Source organism: Salvia splendens, chromosome 11 (genome assembly GCF_004379255.2).
Source record: "Salvia splendens isolate huo1 chromosome 11, SspV2, whole genome shotgun sequence".
NCBI lineage: Eukaryota > Viridiplantae > Streptophyta > Magnoliopsida > Lamiales > Lamiaceae > Salvia > Salvia splendens.
In genome coordinates, this window is record NC_056042.1 from 1,515,315 (window position 1) to 1,535,613 (window position 20,299).

At 36.8% G+C, this 20,299-nt stretch overlaps 3 protein-coding genes and 1 pseudogene across 3 annotated transcripts; all 4 read right to left on the minus strand.

The window, feature by feature from the left end:
* Positions 1-555: 555 nt before the first annotated feature.
* On the minus strand, positions 556-5,030 carry LOC121755931 (serine/threonine-protein phosphatase 5-like). Its single transcript, XM_042151375.1, has 12 exons — positions 4,706-5,030; positions 4,431-4,600; positions 4,271-4,342; positions 3,877-4,027; positions 3,420-3,528; positions 3,132-3,249; positions 2,430-2,577; positions 1,766-2,014; positions 1,486-1,611; positions 1,277-1,377; positions 1,102-1,176; positions 556-917 (listed from the first exon to the last, which is right to left on the minus strand). The coding sequence occupies exons 1-12, from the start codon at positions 4,788-4,790 to the stop codon at positions 858-860; spliced, it is 1,464 nt and encodes a 487-aa protein (XP_042007309.1). The 5' UTR covers positions 4,791-5,030; the 3' UTR covers positions 556-857.
* Positions 5,031-5,886: 856 nt separating this feature from the next.
* LOC121756034 (ATP-dependent DNA helicase PIF1-like) lies at positions 5,887-7,419 on the minus strand. The gene has a single exon (XM_042151489.1). It carries the CDS (start codon positions 7,417-7,419, stop codon positions 5,887-5,889), a length of 1,533 nt encoding a protein of 510 aa, XP_042007423.1.
* A 570-nt stretch (positions 7,420-7,989) lies between these two features.
* Positions 7,990-9,222, minus strand: LOC121756218 (xyloglucan endotransglucosylase/hydrolase protein 24-like). Its single transcript, XM_042151710.1, has 3 exons — positions 8,932-9,222; positions 8,630-8,823; positions 7,990-8,486 (listed from the first exon to the last, which is right to left on the minus strand). Exons 1-3 carry the CDS (start codon positions 9,190-9,192, stop codon positions 8,129-8,131), a joined length of 813 nt encoding a protein of 270 aa, XP_042007644.1. The 5' UTR covers positions 9,193-9,222; the 3' UTR covers positions 7,990-8,128.
* A 598-nt stretch (positions 9,223-9,820) lies between these two features.
* LOC121756035 lies at positions 9,821-12,515 on the minus strand (annotated as a pseudogene).
* Between the last annotated feature and the right edge of the window lie 7,784 nt (positions 12,516-20,299).

The window sequence follows — 20,299 nt, forward strand, 5'->3', positions numbered from 1 at the left end:
GTATTTATTAACTTAAGCAAAAAAAATAAGTAAAATAAAAGTGAAATAAAATATAAAGATAAGCCAGGAATGTGGTAGAAAACAGAATAAAATAGAGAGTGAATAGATTGTTCTTTGCTAAAAAACAAAATTGATCACTTGTAATAATACAGCCAAAAAAAGGAAAGTGAAACACTTATAGTAGAATAAAGCCTTACTTATTTTTTATCATTCTTCCTTTTTTTTGCTTTTTTTTATCTTAATAAAACTATCTCACTTTAAATGTAGCCAAAAAAAAACAATCATTTTATACATGAATGCAAATATTGAACAAAATTGAAAACTTGTACTTAGTATTTATTTTTAAATTTATGACTCACAACATACTTCACTTCTCTCTTAATTTAAAAAATATAACAAAATAAGTAGTAACAATAACAATAAATGTAAATAGTGCTAAGTGGATAAGATTTAAGTGCACGTGAAGGCAAAAAAAGGAGATAACTGATAAGTGCTTATGATTTAGGTGCTTTTAGTGCACTGGGTTGTGCACTGCTTTAACCATGAGAGTAATGATGAGTTTAAAGAATCATAGATGTAAAAAACAATCAAGGGCTAAATAAATCATACCAATGTAAATACAGATCAAGATGGATCATGTTGTATATGCCTACATTGAACACCTAGTTGCCAGTTGCCACCTTCAGCAACTCGGCACACACTTCCAACCAAACCGGCAATTCATCTAATGTACACATGTTAATGTTTGATCGATTAAACCGAGTCATCAGCCCTTCGCGATTCTGCACTTGTGGAAGCAAGAAGAGTGTCTTCTCTTGCACTAAAAGGAAATTAGAAAGGTAAGGAGAGCTCAAGGATCACGAGAACATCCGTAGGAAGTTGTTTGCGTACGCCATTGGTTTGACATCAGGGTGCGGCTGCAGAACAAAAAAATACAGAAGAAAAGGTCAGTTATATTTTCTAAATTATGGAAAGACAGATGTTACCGAATACATTTGCAGAATCGAGTTTGCTTCGAGGTAATGTAGTAAATGACCAATTCATGTTCCAATTTTGTAAATTTTGTGGTTTGGAGAGGGTGGAAGGAGAAAAACTACTAACCACTGAAGTGAACGTTGCAATATTGGGTTTGAGATCTGGTGCTTCAAAACGAATAAATGCGCCTTTGTTTCCCATCTGCAGCAATGTGTAGACTCATCGCAGTAAATTACATGCATTCAATGATAGAATATCAAGACTCCAAAACAAGCTATAAAAAGAAGCTGGATTAACTTACCTGATCACAATAATTTGGAGCAGAGAATACAGTAATGAGTTTACCATCATGATCAATCTCATAACCCTCATCCTTAACTTCATGTGATCGCACTACTAAATCTGTAAAATGATATGTCACGCAAATGATGTTAATATAATACAGCAACTAGAGCTAGTGAATGAACAAGTGGTTGTTCATGGAATCACGAGAAAGATGTAAAGATTCACCGAGGTTGTTGTCCTGTAAAAATCTTTTCGTTACATCTCCTCCGAATGAAAGACCAACACCACGCTTGCTTGGTCCCCTGCCAAGCTGAGGCTGTGGATCACTCCACAGTAATTCACACATCAACCCTGGTTAACAGTGAGAGATAATGCATCAAATTTGCCTAAATAACTCACCCTTGCTGATTGAGATAATAACAAGCAGCAAATAAATTTATGTTGTTTCACAGTTCAGCTAGTGCTTTATCATATAAGGAACTGAAATATTGCATCACAAGCTTACCCTCCTCAGGAGGCTCACAAAAACGGTCAATTGCACGGATGTCAGATAGCTTCACTCCATCAACACTGAAAAGACCTCCGTGAACGACAAAAACTTTATTATTTATGACATGAGCCAAAGGTAAGCAACAGAACACTTCCGCAAATAGTTCCACAAATGTATCATTCAATTTGGATCTAACTTCGCCCTCGAAACCATAGATCTTATTCATGCTCTTGCTTTCATGGTTCCCTCGAGAAAGGTATATAGCTGAAATTAGAGTAAACAGATATTGTCAGGACCAATGCTGTGACTGCTGTCAGAGACGGAATATTTAAAACTATGCTAAAAGAAATAATTAACAAGATAAGTTGTTATTCAAGAACCATGACTTCGAAGAGAATCTCAAAACATTAAACAGATGATTCACAATGATAACTAGTTGATTTTTTCTACTTTTTAGGCTCCTTTCATGCTGCCTAACACTTAGAAAGACTCAGCCTTTAGTTGACCAATAGGGACGTTTGTAGGATTGATGTAATAACTAGGCATATTGCGCATGCACATACAAACAACAAACTATCCTAGAAAATGGGTTCTCCAGTACTCAAACAAACAGGATAGATTGAAAGTAGCTTGGGTACATAAGAATACAATTAAATATAACAATAAAAGATTGGATCACCTGATGGGCACATGCACTTGAAGGCAAACAGTGTCAGTATAACCTCTAGAGAAAATGAACCTCTGTCTACAAAGTCTCCATTGAACAGATAGGGATTGTCTTCGGAAGGAAGTCCATTGAGCTCAAATATATTTAATAAATCATAAAACTGCAAACAAAATATGAGTCATGGACATAAATTAGCTCTGGAAGGTCACACATTATGAATACAAGTCCAACGGTAGCTTCTCATGTCATTGTTTTTTACAATAACAAAGGAAAAAGAAGTTGATCATAAAAAACACAAACCAAAGAAGAACCATGAAAATTAAATTAACTGTCAAAAGAACAGGTAAGAAGAACAAAGGAACCTTAAGTTTAGATCTACTTAATTGGAGTTTATGGATGCAAGATTTTCAAATGCAGCATTGATTAAAGATTCAAGCAACTCATACATTAATTGCACCACTTAAGTGGAAATGAGAAGCTAAAATGGCTTAGCTCACTAGAGTACATGTCACATGTCCATTCATATTGCACTTCATAACTAGCTACATGTTTATCGACTATGATACTTTACCAGAAGAAAGCCTGACAGAAAATTTACAAGACAGCATAAAAAAGTGTGCAGTCATGCAGGCACTTAAGACAGGTAACTAGTGGCAGCAAATTGGCAATATAAACTAAAGGGGTGGGCCTTAAATAATAAAGAATCAGTATTACCTGACCATGTACATCACCGCATACAGTGAAATGTTCTCCATCAGGAACATGGATATCAACGAGAGATGGTAACTCTCGCAGCACATCTCTTATCTGCAGCACGATCTGGCATGCATATCTGCAACCAAACAAATCTTATACTCAGATTCAAATACCCACTTCAAAAAGAACAAGGAATAAAAATAAAAATAGCCATAGAAGTGTAGGACTCGCTCTAGGAGGTGTACACATCTAGAAACAATAAATTAAGAAGCAAAACACATAAGTTACCATGCTAGAGCAGTATACCTTTTGTGTAGGAACTTCTGATTCTTGAAGTCATCCAGCATTTTCTTGACAAAATCTAATGTAACAACATCCCCCTCTATTCTTGCCCCAGAATATTGTGAGTCAACCTCTATTTGAAATAAAAACACAAAAACACTGTCAATCAGTAGATTTTATTGTTCTTTAGCATGTCTAGCAAGTTATTATATCCTCTTTAACTATGTAGAAAAAGACAAAATGAGGTTAGGAGACAAACTACACATTTCCCCATAATGTACTTCAACAGAAGACATTGCCTTTTTAGCAAAATAGAACAGGAACTGGCTAAAAGATAACTTATAATATGTGGTAATATATTCAGAGCTGATCAAATAAGAAGGGAAAAGTTCGAAAAGTGTTGAATTTGCACACATAATTGGGTATGAAATCAGCAGAAAATTTACGAGAGACCGCATCATGTAAATCAACAAGAACATACCTATAGTGTGATAATCAATAGAGTCAGCTACTGAACGTCTTTCTGATTCAGGTACAGAAATAGCTTCTTCAAATTTTAGCTTCATGACTGCCTTCTCACACTCCTTCAATTTCTTGGCAGCATCAGGATCATTCGGGCAAAGTCTTTTCACCTAAACAAAACAATAATCAAAAGAAGACATCCTCAAAATAGCGAAAATACAAATATGCAATCACAACATTTGCCTAACAGAGGCCAAAATAGGAACGAATACAATCACTAAACAACAGACACTTCAAAGCCTAAAGTCTCAACAGTAAGCTATTAACAAGCCTAAACCTTTCGAATTTATTCCAAATTAACAAATGATTCACCAAACACGCAAAAAATCGAACATGACAACGAAGAAACCAACTTGTTGAAAGTCCTTAAGAGCTTCCTTAAATTTCCCCATCGCCAAATAGGCCGCACCTCGCCTATAATATCCCTGCATTGAAGAAGAATAACATCATTTCCACGAAGCCACATTACCGCATTCCTTCACCGAATAGAAAGCAAAACAAAAAATTACATGCCTTCGAATACTTTGGATCGATCTCAATAGCCGATGAAGCATCCTGTATAGCACTTCCATACTCCTCCAACTTAGTGTGCGCGAACGCACGGTTAGCCCAGTAAACCGCATTATCCTTATTCAGTTCTATCGCTTGCGTATACAAATCAATTGCTTGAGAGTATTTATGCGCTGCAAACAATTACAAATGAATAATCAATAAACAATTAATCACAAATACAAATGAAAAACAAAATACAAATGAAATTTATTTACAAACGTCGGAAAATAGTATACCTTTGAAGGCTTCATTGGCTTGGACTTTGAATTCTTCAGCTCGCGAAGTGTGTGTGGAGTTTTCAGTCGCCATGGTAGGGGGCATATGAAATTGATAATGTAAATTGGCAATGAAAATTAGAAGTTGCGATGATTGGTGTTGTTTGCTGTTTGTGGAAAGCGGAATTCGTATTGCCGAAAAGCTTTGAGTGCGTGTGGTGTGTGTGTGTGAGAGAGAGAGAGAGAGAGAGAGAGAGAGAGGAAGGGGAGCGGTGGAGAAGACGAAGGAGAGAAGAGGGGGAAAGCAGAGCTCTGCCCTAGCTGATTCAGGAGTAGTAGTTTATACTGCTGAGTGAGAACTTACAAATTACAAATAATAAATAAATGGATAAATCCGTTTACAAATATTCATAAAAATAAAAATTTAGGTTTAAGATCAAATTAAGTGTGTGGGAGCTTGTAATTTAACTTCTAGTTTTATGTCACGAACCTAGAATAATAATCCTTTAAATATGAATTTTAATTTAATTCTTGAAGTTTCAAATTTTCAATCGGCTATTTCGTGTTGAAAGTGATATCTTTTGATAATGTTTAAAATAGCATTATTTTATTTCATAATAAAATAAAAAGTACTCCACTTATTTTATTGAAACATCATCATTTGATGGATTAAATACTTAATTCATATAAATTGTTTCTCCTTTATACAATTGGTAAAATAAAAAAAGATATAGGAAAAAAATAATTATAATAATATTAGTGAAGAATGTGGTTCACCTAATTAAAATTTTTTTATTAAAAATTTTATTGAAACATCATCATTTGATGGATTAAATACTTAATTCATATAAATTGTTTCCCCTTTATACAATTGGTAAAATAAAAAAAGATATAGGAAAAAAATAATTATAATAATATTAGTGAAGAATGTGGTTCACCTAATTAAAATTTTTTTATTAAAATTTTTTTTATTAAAAATGAAAGGATATATTTTTATGGGACATCTTAAAAATTGAAAATGTCTTAATTTTTATTAGGAGGGAGTATTATATATTCGCCAGAGTTTTTACTTGATTGATTTTTGTATAACATGTGATCTATAAAGATGGAATCTATTGAATCTTATCCCACTAAATTCGATATCAAGAATCTCAGATTCACACACAAAGGGCTGGTGTTACAGAGCTAAAACTGCTTCTATCCTATGATGGTTTTTTCTTGCCAACAACCACATCACTTCCCCCTTCCCCGCTCTCACGAAAACCGCGGTAGAACTTCAGCACCTTGGGGTGGGCCGTGATCTTCGATGGCTCCAGACCCGACAGGCCCAGCCCCGCCAAGCTCCTCACACGTGACAGCGCAACATAGACCATCCCATGCCCAAAAACCCGAGAGAGGTCCGTGTGAAGCTTGTCGAGGCTCATCCCTTGACACTTGTGAATGCTCAGCGCCCACGACAGAATAAGTGGGATCTGCCTTCGTTTAGCAACCACCTTATCCCCGTCCCTGACCTCCCACGTCTCTGGCTCGACTATCAGCTCAGAGCCCGAGTCGAACTTCACCAAAGGAAGCACGTCCCCATGGCTGCAATCAGCAGACATCCCGTAGCTCTTGTCAACGAGTTTGCTGAACCCTAGGACAGTCCCGGTTGCACCATTCACCAGCTTACGCCACGGGCTTATGTTCTTTATCAGCATCACCCGAGCACCAATGCAGACCTCAAGGGTGTCGCGAGCAATCCCAATCTGCAGCTGCCTTTTCCATTGCTTCTCGCCCGAATCTTGAGCAGTGTAGGTGTAAATCTCCTCGCCCAATCCCTTCATCTTCTCCTTATTCACCTCATCCACGTCCGAAATCCTTGGGAAGAGACGCACAGTGTCAGGATCTGGCTCAGTCACCGAGCAACACTCGACCAGAAGCTCCAACTCATCAGGGCCGATCTCTGCCCTCCGTATCCCCTGCAGCAAATGCACCAGCAACGAATCCGACTGCCTGAACACCCTCGTCAGCTCAATCTGAAGATCAAAGCTCGAATCCCAACAATCTGCTTCGAAAGCATACACTTTCACATCCCCCTTCTTCTTCCTTTTCTTCTCCTTCGTCTTCTTTTTCTCCCTCGTAGCGCGGCCAATAATAGGCGATAACTGGAAGAAATCGCCACTCACAATCAGCTGAATCCCGCCCCAAGTCTCCTTATCCTCCCTCAAAGTCCTGGCAACATAAGCAAGGCCATCGAAAAGCTTCGCATCAACCATGCTCGTCTCATCAATAACCAACGCCTTCACCTTCCTCCACCTCCGGCACGCCCCTTTATCCGACAACACCCTCTCCAGCAGCCCCTCCCTATCCAACTCCCCGAAGCCAACGCCTGCGAACGAATGCAGCGTCTGCCCGTGGAGGGCGCAGGAGGCCACCCCGGTCGAAGCAGTCACATAAACCCTAGACCAGCCATGGATTTTCTTCAGCTTCTTAATGATTTCCTCAAGCAAAAACGTCTTCCCTGTCCCGGCAGAGCCTGTTACAAAAACCGATTTCCCTTTCGAAACAGCTTCCAACACTCGATTTTGCTCATCCGTCCAATTAAGTTTAGGCGTTCTCACTTTTTTGGAACGATTTGCAGCCTTAATCCAATAATTAATTTTGCCAGTTTTCTGGTTACTACCAAAAGCAGCTTTGGAGCTGAAATGGCGACACACAGTGATGGCGAACGACCACAATTTCATAGTCACAATCATATCTATACTCTCTCTCACTCTAGGTCATGAAATGTAGCCAGATGACGGAATACCGAATTTGAAAACAAGGCATTCTTCTTCTTAAAATCAATAACACTCTACATAATCGAGTGAACTTACCTCATTTCTTGCTCACAGCCTCGCAATTTTGGATTCAGCAGCTAGGTTTAGCAGAGAGGGAGGAGTGAGGTTGCAGGCGATGCTTTGAATTCGGGCCTCGAATTGATTTTGGGCCGATGTTTTGGGCCTGTCTCAGCTCTAGGTTCAATTTGGGGGCAAGTTATTTATGAATTTGCAATTAATCTTTTTAATTAAAATAAATCTAGTAATATGGGATAAGATTCACTGCCACGCTTTTTGTCTCATAATTGTGTTCTACTCTTAAATTAAATATTTATATAAATTTTAAATTAATTTGAAAATTTGAATTTTTTTTATACAATCGTAATTTTTGAATCTCTCAACTTTAATAAGCCTAATGGCACTAACATTACATATCTTTGTAACATTGTCATTATATTTTATGCGATTCACGTATGTGTAAGAGAAAAATTATGCACTACAATAAAGTTACAAATAAAGTGTGAAATATTTTATTATGGTGAGAACTTCATTACATAAAGTTACATTGAATAAGAATATGCAAGGAATCAAATATAGACACACAAGAATGACATGACACGATATTCAATAAATTGACGATAGAATCTTAGAATCTGGAACGCTTGCACTCGAGAGAAGATCCCTGAGGGAATCTATTGGAATCTGCGCAGTAATTGTAAACCATGTGATTCTGCTGCACCCATCTGAGTCTGTTTCTCGCCTTCGCGTCGAGCTCCTGAGTCGCGCACGGCGTTCCGGCTGCGCACGAGCCAATGTTGAAGTTCCTGTAGTAAGCGGTGAACGGAGCGTGTGCCCAGTCGGTCTTCACGCGGCCGCCCTGCGTGGCCCAGTCGTCTGCGTTCCAGAGGCTGCAGTATACCCTCATCGGCTGGTTCGTGGGGAATGCCACTCCCGAGCTACCGTGGTTGTTGAATACTCTTATGGGACTATTATCCACTAGGAATCTGCACGTTTTAATGTACAATTAATAAAATAAGAAAAGAGAAAATAAAATAACGCGACATGTTACTAAAAAAAGAAAGAAAAACTATTTTTTAGGCAGACCAAAATGTAAAATACAGAATATTAGTTGTGAACGAGTAATTACATGATTTTGTTGGGGCTCCAGACGATGGAGTAGGTGTGGAAGGCAGCGGTGGGGTCGAACCAGAGATGAAACTGTTGCTCTTTGTCCCCTTTTCCTTTTGAGAACACGTTTGTGTGAACTGTGTAGGGATTTCCGCTTGAATTTCCAAGAAATTCGAAGTCGATTTCGTCATGCCCCTGGCCTTGAGACGACAACTGCATTGTTTATAAATATTTATTGTAAGTCATATTTCAATGCCTTAATGATTTCAAATGAAATCGAATTCTAGATTTGAATTTATTCAATTATAAGAAAATACTGACATAGAAAGTGGTGACGGTTCCGGCAGAGTTTCCGGGGATGAGTTTAAGCTGCATGTCGAAGCGGCCGAACATGAACTCGTTCTTGGACTGGAAACCGGAGCCAGAGGATTGGTCGAGGGAGAGAGAGAGGCCGCGGCCGCCTTCAAGTATCTTGGCGCGGCCTTGGCCAAATGTGGTGGCGGTGTCGCGGTAGAAATCGGCGGCGGTAAAGCAGGCTAAGGCAAGAAAGGCAGAGAGGAATGCTAGAATTGATGGTGCCATATTTGTGTGTAGTGGAATGAGAGTGAGAAAGAGAGATGGATAGAGAGGCATGGGATTTGGAAGAGTATATATAGTGGGAAAGTGTGAGCTAGCTGGCTATTGAAGAGCAATCACAATTATTTAACGCGTAATTCATTAGGCAATGGGTCATATCCACCCATTATTATTACTTATTAGATTCGGTTGGCGCCTATACCAACAGGAAGATGTCTTGACAACATATGACCATGAAAGAACGTTCCCCTTTCTCACTCGCGTGCAGTATCGGACCCAGAATTTTTTAATTTAGGTGTGCCGTAAATAATTATAGTGACTTTATTTTTAAAATTAGATTGATATGTTTTCTCAATCACAATTATATAATTTAAATTTAAATGTTGTCCCGTTTAAATAAAATTACAATTGTTTTAAAAAAACACTACCTCTGTCCCATATTAAGTGTCACATTGTGCCATTTTGTTCGTCCCACAATAAGAGTCACATTTCACGTTTACCATAAATGATAAGTAGACTTCATATTCCACTAACCAATTCTACTTATATTTTATTATAAAATTAATATATATAAGCGAGACTTACACTACTAGAAAATTGCCTTGTAATGGCACTTAAAATTGTCACTAGAAAATTACTGTGCTGACACTTCATCTATAATGGCACTTGATGCAAGTGCAGCACCGGGTACCTGTAGTAAGAGGTTAGGTGTAAGAATAGATTGTGTATTACTGCACTTGAAGAGTGCCATGAAATATGGTGTGTAATGTCACTTGAAAATGCCACAATATATACTCTTAAACTACATTAACTTCTGAACGAAAATTTACAAAATACCCCAATAAATATTTATTATTACAATTTCACCCTAACTTTATTATATATTTCATTCTTCAAATATTTATTAATTATGTTTCAATCATTCAAATACTAATTATTTACATTTTTCTTTCAATCTACAAAATTTATCAAATTATTTTTTATTATTCAACAAAATTTAATAAACTAACTCATTCAAATAATATGGCAAAATGTAATAATATCCAAAGTATCAGATCATATTACACCAAATCTAATGTGTTTAAACACACAAACTAAACACAAGTGTTGGTCATCTTTTACTTCTGTAAAAACAATACTAGTACTAAAAATGATGTCCTAATCACTGTGTTTCCTTCGTCGGTCTTCTCTTTTCCAGCTATATCATCCCTTGCAGCCTGGAAAAGATATTGCTGCACAAGCGGCAAACCAACCTGCATAAATGCATGAATTTCATCAATATATCAAAATTATTGTGACCATTCAAATAAAAAACAGATTAAAGAATGTGAATTCATATCCCCCCAAAAAGGTAGGGCAATATGTATTTCCTTCCCTCCATAATCTTTCGACTTCCCATACAACTTTTAATTCGATCAAACAAAATATAATAGTAATATATTTTTAGCCCTGATATTTTTGAGTTAACTACTTATGCATTACATTGCACAACACATTAATTCAAGAAATAATAATAGATATTGCCATGAAAGGCATGCATGGCATGAGTTTCAGAAACTTATCAACTAAAATACAGGAAAATGCAAATGTAACTGAAAATGAAATCAATACAACTGCAAGCATGAACAGAGATATTTGAGGTGGGGTCAAATAGGTTCAGCAGGAGTGACAAAAACTGGCTACGTCTTTAATAATACATGGGGTGGGGCACCACATAAACCTTCTCTTCTAAATAACATTCTCTTCAAGAACTTACCACTATTATTTAATCTCCAATGGCATGAACACATAAAAGTTGTGAAAAATTGGAAATTGTTTATTCATTTTGCCTAATGATATTCTAAAAGGTCTTTTGCCAACACACACCCAACATTCATTCCCAGGTTATGACATATGAAATAGGTTGCTGAAAATGAAATGATGAAAGTACTTAATTAAACTTTACCAAATACATTCCTTCCATAGGAGCATGCACGACTCCTTTTAGAAGTGCTAACAGTAACCAAAATGCATCTTCTTCACTCATATAAAGAAGCAAGAGACCAGCTATAAATCCCATGCCCTGCATTAAACACAATTTGTATACGGTGAGAAACAAAAACTGATAGATATGTTGATAAGCTGAAAATAATACCAACCTGTACATATCCAACATCTCTGTCATATACAGAGTAAGCTTTTAAAACATTATAAATAGATCTTTGACCTGGACCATGCCTCTTCTGGAAGAAAACATGTGAAGGAAATGTACGAGAAATATCTCGGATAATATCTAGTTCAGAAGCAGACGTCTCATATATGACTAGTTGCTGCAGAGAAAATAAACAAATCAGTATGATTGGATAGTTAATATAAAGACTTGCTTAAATAACATTCATCGGTTCACAACAAAGAGGCATGAAGAAAATTGTAATCCAACAGAACCAAATTCATTAAAAATAATAAAGAGACATGGAAAAATAGTATAGTTCCAGGCTGTCCAGCATTCAAGCATCATAAAGAAAATGACAATTCTAAAACTTTCACGTGAAGTAAATCAAACTACAATGAGGTGTTCAAAATGCACAAACATTGAGAATTTAAGATTAAGAAGCACAAGATGTCGCCCAATGCTTCAGATCGATTGGGTGATCCAGCCACCATTTATATAAAGGAGCTACTATGTAACTATAAACAACCAGATATCCTTCTCTACACAAGTTGACAGAGTACGTGTATGTCATGCCATGAATTAAATGGATTGTTCATAACTAAAAGTATTTGAGGGATGGATAGTTTATTAGACGGGACAAAAATATCTCAGACAGTAATAGATTATCAGGTATAACTGCACGTTTCTAGCAAATTAGCAATTATGTGAAATCCTAAATTTATTTCTCATACGTCAACTAATGGCACTGGTTCAAGGGAGCACTCATATAAATAAAACAGCTAACATCCACTTCTCCACTCCAATCACCCCGTGCCATTCTGACTGTTGATTTGGTCACACCCTATGATGGTAAACTCGGATGCAGATCACTGACAACACCTACTTGTGTTACATTCGATATCATACAACAAATTCAAGGGTATCACATAACATCTTAATGGTTTTTAACTTTATATTCTCTTTAAAATTCCATGTATAATTGGCATAAAAGGTCACATAGTTTAACCTCATAAACACCTGGATTCATGAGCAAGAGGTCACGACTTCCAGATATCAGTTGCCAGACAAGTCCTCTTAGTCAATCAGGAATTCCTTTCCTTATTCTCCTTTTGACAACATGGGTTTTCCTTCGAACATAATGGTTCCAATCACTTCCTCCAACCCCTATCATCTTTCTCCATTTCTCAGACAGTAATAGATTATCAGGTATAACTGCAACAAAGCAATACTAAACCTGAGGCAGATTCAAAAAAATCAGGTTTCAAAAAAATAAGCACAAAACATTTCTTCACAACTGCTGCTTCACTTATAGCAAATAAGGAACATGTGTGGATTTCCACCTAATTTTACTTCAATTCGAATTGGAGAAGAATTTGAATACACACCCTAACTTCAATTCGAATCTTAAATTGGATGAATAAGAGGTGTGGGAAGGTTACTTACGTAGAGGATAGACAAGACTATTCAAGAGATCCGAAGTCCAGCGATGGCGGCGGCAAAATCGGCAGGACAACCGCTATACAGAGATGAATGTATGTGTCCGTGTGTAGGGGGAGAGAAGTGTTGAGACAGAGAGGGAGACAAGGAAGAGCTTCCACGTTCGGTGGAGGGCGGTGGTCGGCGGAGGTGCGGCGTCGCCGGCGGAGGTTGTGTGTGCGCGTGTGTCACGGTGTGTGTATGTGAATGGCAGTTTGGGTGTGATTTAAGTGTTTTATTAATGTTAAAAAAAAATTATTGTAAAATTTTACACTGAATAGAAGTGCCAGGAAATGAATTTTAATATGACATTTATGTTGAAGTGCAGTAACAATATATTATATAATTGCAGTGAAAAGCTAGTGTGTAGATAGTATATCTATGCTGGCACTTTTTATAAAGTGTGATAAAAAAGTGTAGTGAGAAGCAATTTTTCTAGTAGTGTTATGGTCCACTAATTTATTCAATCTACTTTTCTTTAATTTCTTAAAATTTGTGATCATACTAAATATGACAGTGAGACAGAGATAATAGAAAAATATAAAAAAATTAAGTACTATATTACACATAGAAAAAGATGGAAAAAAAATAAATGCATGCATTATAAGAATAGTAGTTAGAGGACCTATCATTATAATAAACTAATAAAGCAAGATAAATTATGAATTTGTAACTTTTGTTGGTAGAATTAATAATATTTTATAGTAGTAATACAGATGGTAGGCGGCGGTGCCAATTTCATGGCAGCTTCTCATAAAGAGTCTACCAACTACTGATCATTCACTGAGACCAATTTCTTAGAGAGACGGTGAAGATGGTCCCTTTCCTTTTAGTAGGGACCAATATTAAAAAATTATAACATGCATATAGTAATATTTCCCTTGGGAATTAATTTCTTTATAAAATAATAATACTATGCTATATCTTTATTCTGAATAATAATACTATGCTATATCTTTATTCTTATTACTTTGTTTTTTTTGTTTTTAGGGATTACTAATCATGTAGTTGGTATATTTAGTTTGTTGATTAGTATTCTCATCGTCCTATTCAACATGTCTACATTCTTGAGTGTCACAGGATTTTAGGAGAAATTGTTAGTTGAAGTAAGTAAAAAAAAAGGTACTTTAATATTTAAATAAGAGAGGAGAGTGATATTTATTTTCAAATATAAAAACTGAACATCTTGAGTGGAACAAACTAAAAAGGAAAGATGAATATCTTGAAAGGAACGGAGGTGGTAGTATTTGTTAATTCAGGGAACATCTTTTTAGGTCCACGAACTTTGCCGAAGTATCATTTTAGGTCCGTGAACTTTTAAAATATCATTTTAGGTACGTCAACTATAAGTTAATATCATTTGAGGTATTTTGAACTTTTTTCGGACGAAAATGTCCTTAAGGCCTTCAAAGGGCAATTTGAACAATTCTTTCGCCACTCATCTTGCGTCAAACACCTAAAGTCCAACAATTTTTATATTTGAATTTTATTTGGATGGTAATTGATCTCATTCTAAAATTCATATAAATAATACCCCGAATGACAATCCAAATGAATAGCTATCCAATTTCAAAACAAATAAACTAAATATAATTCACAAATCACCTATAGTAAGTTCTTAAAATGCAGCCTAGATTAAAAAATAAAATAAAGTATCTAAGTCCCTATTCACTATCTCTATATAATTGGTCATCTAATAATTGAAAAATGTACTATTTTTTACAGTAAATTTTAATTATATTTAAATTCAATTTGGATGGTAATTGAATTAAACAATAGTAAAAAAATTGTTGAACTCTATGTGTTTGACGCGAGATGAGTGGCAAAAGAATTGTTCAAATTGTCCTTTGAAGACCTTAAGGGCATTTTCGTCCGAAAAAAGTTCAAAATACCTCAAATGTTTTTTTTATATCCCTCAAAATACCTCAAATGATATTAACTTATAGTTGACGGACCTAAAATGATATTTTCAAAATTCACGGACCTAAAATGATACTTCGGCAAAGTTCGTGGACCTAAAAATATGTTCCCTCTTGTTAATTTGGTGAATTATTTGAAATTCTTTTTAAATATTTTAGTTTGGACTTTATCGTAAGTTATTACTACTTTTTTAAACTCATGATTATAAGGAGTATAGTTTATAGCTTGAACAGTAGTAATGATATTTTATACAGTATAATTAGATTTTCTATGTCTATTTTCTTTCATTTATTTTTGTGTCTTATATCTGATTTTCGAAAATAAATTATTATGTCTATAAATAACTAAAGCTAGTAAATTATATATCACGATTTAAGGTAATAAAAGTTATAAAACATTGAATGATTATGGAAAAGTTGTACTTTTTGCTAGAGCTCTTACATATTTAGTGTAAAAATCATGGATTAAATATGTCCGGTCAATGGATTTTGACCAAATAATAAATGTGATGAGACATTTAATTTTGTGAAATTAAATGACATAGCGTCGATCTACATTTTACGTAGATAAATGTAGTATATTCACTTTCTCAAATCCGATTTCCGGTGAGTGAGAAATAGTGGATTAAAATTGGGTATAATTAGCTTTTAATTAAAGCTTGGAGTTGGAGCTTAGGGAATAATTAACTAGTATTAATTATCCTACATTGGAGGATTAACACATCTTTTAATGTGTATAAATTAAGTGACTTTATGTTACTTAATAATTATAGTGGACCAAGATGGGTGAAAGAGCCCACACGCGCGCACACGCGCGCGCCGCCGCCTGCCCGCCCGAGCCCGTGCACGTGCTCGCGGGCCCGATCCCGATCCCGATCTTGGACTTGGACTTGGACACGTGAGAAATCCACACGCTCCACACACGGGTGGCACACTCCAGCCACACGCCTGTAACCGACGTCGGTTACGAATTGCCATGATGAGCCTTCAATGGCTGGTTGACCCTGCATGGTGGCTTGGCCTATAAGTAGGCTAGCCATACCACTGCATTAGGATACACACATACAAGCATTCTGCATCATAAGCTCTCTCACTCTCTCTGCATTGTTTTCTGTCGAAGCTCTGCCCTCTCCTCCATCCCGTTCGCCGGAGCTCTACTAATTGCGGTGCTGCATCAATAGAGACGTAGCCGTTTTACCTTTGGGGACGACACGCCAAACCGAAGAGCACTACCGGGGCGTATCTCGTCTTGCGGGAAGAGGCCTCCTCGACTCGGCTATTCATACTGGTTTAGTAATTTCGATTCTACGTTGTAATTTTTTTTTTAAGTTCAGTTCCTCCTTTTCCTTTCTTTTGGGTTGTATTACGCCCGGTTCTATTATCTCTTATAATCCCCAGAAACCAACATTTAGACCTCTTAAAAACGAAACTACAACTCAGAGTTATTTAGTGTTCAATAATAGCATTTCCTTTGTATAAAGAAATTATGTGTAGCTTGGAATACTTTTGTATCAAAGTGCATATCCTATACATACATTTTATGAAAAATGAGTAAATTAATTTATTTGACGTATCTAATGGGAATTTGGGGTTTCTTTGTACTTCATATATTAAATGTACGCGGCATGCTTTGCCTAATAATTACTCAAATGTTAAAGACTGAACATTGTGACCCTACTTTTAAACTTATTTATAATAATTTTTTAATAAATGAACATTGCCAATCCCATTGAATGTACGCGACATGTGTTAGGAAAAATATTACTCCAATCATACTTTGCGGTAAACAACAATTCACTATTTGCCAAAATTGTGAACGACTGAACATATATCAATATGAGGTTTTTCCATAAACACGAGGAGAAAAAGAAAAACAAGTAAATAGCGCGATTTTAAAATCAAAACAACAAACCAGGAGATTGTTCTCGAAATCAATACCAACAAGGGAAGATTTCCATTCAAATATTAAAAGAGATCAGGCGTGAGAATGATAAAAATATAGTGTTTTATTTCTTCATTCTTAATGGATCAAATATCTCCACGCATATTTGTAATATATGTGATGCAAAATATATACTACTACTAAAACAAATAAAAAATCATAACCGCTATAACAATAAATCATAATCATATAGTATGTTGTTGATAAGACATTATTGTGTATAAACCCATCCCACGTCGGAAGTCGGGGAAATTGGAAGGTGTACATAATTCATGTCCAACCTCAAGCCTTTTGGAGTGACCCCAAAACAAATCCGTGCGGGTTTGACCTAAAGCGGACAATATCAAATTATTATTACGGTCGTCAATCCGAACAGGCACCCTATCTATAAGATCGCGCCATTGTTTACAAACACACTTGCACTTTATAATCTAAATTGCTCCACCTCAATTGCAGTAGTGGGCTCACTCACACCAGAATCATCTGCTCTCTTTCTGAAAGGCAGCTCACTTTTCCAGAAGATCACATCTCTACTGATAATTATTCTTGCATTCTCAGGCTCTATACACCAAAGCCTATAGCCCTTGACCCCTGGCTGATAGCCCAGCATAATGCATTTCAATGCTCGAGGCTCCAGCTTTCCTTGCTTCACATGAGCAAAAGCTTTACAGCCAAAAGTCCTCAAATCAGAATATCCACCATAACTCTCATACCACCTAAAATCTGGGGTATCACCATCAATACTGGATGAGGGACACTTATTTATAAGTTTGACAGCAGTAGAAGCTGCCTCTGCCCAAAACTTCTTCTCCAATCATGCAGCAAGAAGCATACACCTCACCCTCTCCAAAATTGTTCTATTTGCCCTCTCTGCCACCCCATTTTGTTGGGGGTTCATTGGCACTGTTCGATGCCTCTTTATGCCTTTAGATCTACAAAAATCATCAAACTCTCTGGACAAATACTCAAGTCCATCATCAGTTCTAAAGCATTTCAAGGATATCCCCTTCTCTGACTCAACCTCAGCACATCACTCACTAAATCTCCTAAATGCCTCTGACTTCTCTTTTAACACATACAACCATATCTTTCTAGAGTAGTCATCAATTATACTCATATAATAACTGCCTCCCCCAATAGATTTCTCTTGGGAAGGCCCCCACAAATCACTATGTGCACAGTCTAAAGGGTTTGAGGAAGTGTGATTACCTTTTGGATATGGCAATTTCTTAGCCTTGCCTAGTATGCATTCCTCACAAGGGGCTGCTTCCTCTTTATCATTGCAATGCAAGATTCCTTGTCTGACCAGCTCTTTCACACTGCCAACTGATGGATGACCAAGCCTGTTGTGCCACTGACCCAGGCTGATGGATGCAATATTGTAGGATTCTGCACATCCTTTGCTGCAGATTATTGCAGTCAAATAGTAGAGACTCTCTCTCCTCTCTGCTCTCATGAGCACCTTTCTAGCCTTGCACACTTCCATCTTTCCATCAACACAAGAAAATGAGCATCCCCTTTTCTCCAAGAAACCAAGTGATATCAAATTCCGCTTCACATCTGGAATATATCTAACTCCACTCAGAACTATCACAACTCCCTTAGCACCCCTCAATTTTACTGAGCCTATGCCCTTTATGGAGCACACCTGGTTATTACCAAGGATGACAGATCCAGTGGATTCTTTGACATCTTCAAACCAATCCAGATTTGGGCACATATGAAAACTACAACCCGAGTCCATGATCCAAGATCCAGTGACTTCATTATCTATCACATTCAGAACTTCATGGACCTCATCATCTTCCACAGCCTCTGCTGAATTGACAACCTTCCCTTCATTCTCTTGTTTTCTCTTCCAAGCGAAGCTTCAAATGGCCAGGTTTCTTGCACCAATGACATGAACGAGTCTCTTTTTGGCCAGATGATCCACTTTTGAAGGATTCCAGAGGTTTCTTGAACACCTTCTTGCCTCTGAACTTCTTGATATTAAGGCTTTCTGCATTCTGATCAGTGGACTTCGATTCACCCTTTTGAAGCTCATTTGCTCTCAATACAGTCTGAACTTCCAAGAGAGTAATGGTCTTATCGCGACCATACAAGAAGGCATCACGAAACTGATCAAAGGAATGCGGCAGAGCATTAAGCACTAGAATAGCCTTATCTTCATCGCCTATCGAAACATCAATATTCTCAAGGTCATCCACTGCCTTGTTGAAGTCTTCAAGCTGCTCCAAGACCCCTTTTCCCTCCAAGAACTTGTAAGAGTACAGGCGTTGCTTCATGAATAGCATGTTTGCAAGAGACTTCGTTAGGTAAAGATCTTCCAATTTTGTCAAGATGCTCGCTGCAGTCTTCTCCTTCGCAACCTCGCGAAGAACCTTATCTCCAAGGCTCAACACGATCGCACTATGTGCCTTTGCTTCAATCTCGGCCTTCTTTGCAGCCACCTTCTCGTCCACGGCCGCCTTCCCCTTTTCTCCCTCTTCTTCAACCGATAGAGCTGATGCCAATCCTTGTTGAATCAACATCGCTCGCATCTTCATTCTCCATAGAGCAAAATCATTTTTGCCCGTAAATTTCTCTGCCTCAAATCTGGAGGCCATCGTCTTCGTGAATTCGCTTCCAACCACAAAAGCAATCGCAGCTTAAGAAAGTGTCCTCTTCCCACAGACGGCGCCAATTTGTTGGAATGTGATGAAGTGCGTATCGTATGAGCTAAGATTGATGAACAAGAAAGGAATTCGAAGAAGAAACGAGATCTTATTGCTGAGAGAGAAAAATAGCCGAGAGCTTACAAAAACTAAATGAGAAAAACTAAACTAACAAACTAACTAACACAACCTTTTAAATCTAACGGCTAGTTAGATCAACGGTCAAGATTAAGACCTAAAACTAATGAGCAATCCGACGGCTCCTGAAGCTCAAGCTCAAGTAAGCTCAATCTCTTCATCTCTCGATCCAATGCAAATCGTGACTGCAGCATTTGAGTTATCAAACTCACACATCCAATCAAAGATAGTTCAAACATGTCTTTTGGTTAGAGAATTAATGTTAAAGGAAAAGTGAAGAGAATAAAATAGGATGGTACAAATAATTCATCTAGATGTATTTAGAGTTCTTATAATATTCTTTTTAGAAAAGAAAAGAAGAATCAAGATCAAATCACAGTCCAAGTCCAAAAATAGATTGATCATGCTCTAGAATTGAAATTATTTTATTCCATATATACTGTAAGTCTTAATTATACCATGTACAAATAATTGATCTACTCGTATTTAGAGTTCTTATAATATTCTTGTTAAAAAGGGAAATAAGAATCAAGATCAAATCATAGTAAGTCCAAGGATAGATTGATCATGCTGTAGAATAGAATTAATTTTATTCTATAGGGATAGTTCAAACATGCCCACTTTATAGGAATTGTACAAACTAAATAAATTGAAGCCCTAATTAATTGATTAGCCCAAACGAAGACATTTTCAAATAATTGGGGCTTTTATTAGACAATTTGGTAGGCATAATTGTCATTTAATTTATAAAATTTGATAAAACAAGCATGCTGAATCGCTGATAATTCTTCACGGATAGCAATAATTATACAAAGCATAAAATTAATTAATC

What these genes read in the sequence shown, in the direction of transcription:
- LOC121756218 (XM_042151710.1), bottom strand. Translation starts at nt 9,192, where the DNA reads ATGGCACCATCAATTCTAGCATTCCTCTCTGCCTTTCTTGCCTTAGCC. An exon ending in GAACCGTCACCACTTTCTAT is followed by an intron (nt 8,824 to 8,931) that starts GTCAGTATTTTC and finishes TAAACAATGCAG; the next exon opens with TTGTCGTCTCAAGGCCAGGG. An exon ending in TGGAGCCCCAACAAAATCAT is followed by an intron (nt 8,487 to 8,629) that starts GTAATTACTCGT and finishes TAAAACGTGCAG; the next exon opens with ATTCCTAGTGGATAATAGTC.
- LOC121755931 (XM_042151375.1), bottom strand. Translation starts at nt 4,790, where the DNA reads ATGCCCCCTACCATGGCGACTGAAAACTCCACACACACTTCGCGAGCT. An exon ending in TCGATCCAAAGTATTCGAAG is followed by an intron (nt 4,343 to 4,430) that starts GCATGTAATTTT and finishes TCTTCAATGCAG; the next exon opens with GGATATTATAGGCGAGGTGC. An exon ending in TATTGATTATCACACTATAG is followed by an intron (nt 3,529 to 3,876) that starts GTATGTTCTTGT and finishes TATTTCAAATAG; the next exon opens with AGGTTGACTCACAATATTCT.
- LOC121756034 (XM_042151489.1), bottom strand. Translation starts at nt 7,419, where the DNA reads ATGATTGTGACTATGAAATTGTGGTCGTTCGCCATCACTGTGTGTCGC.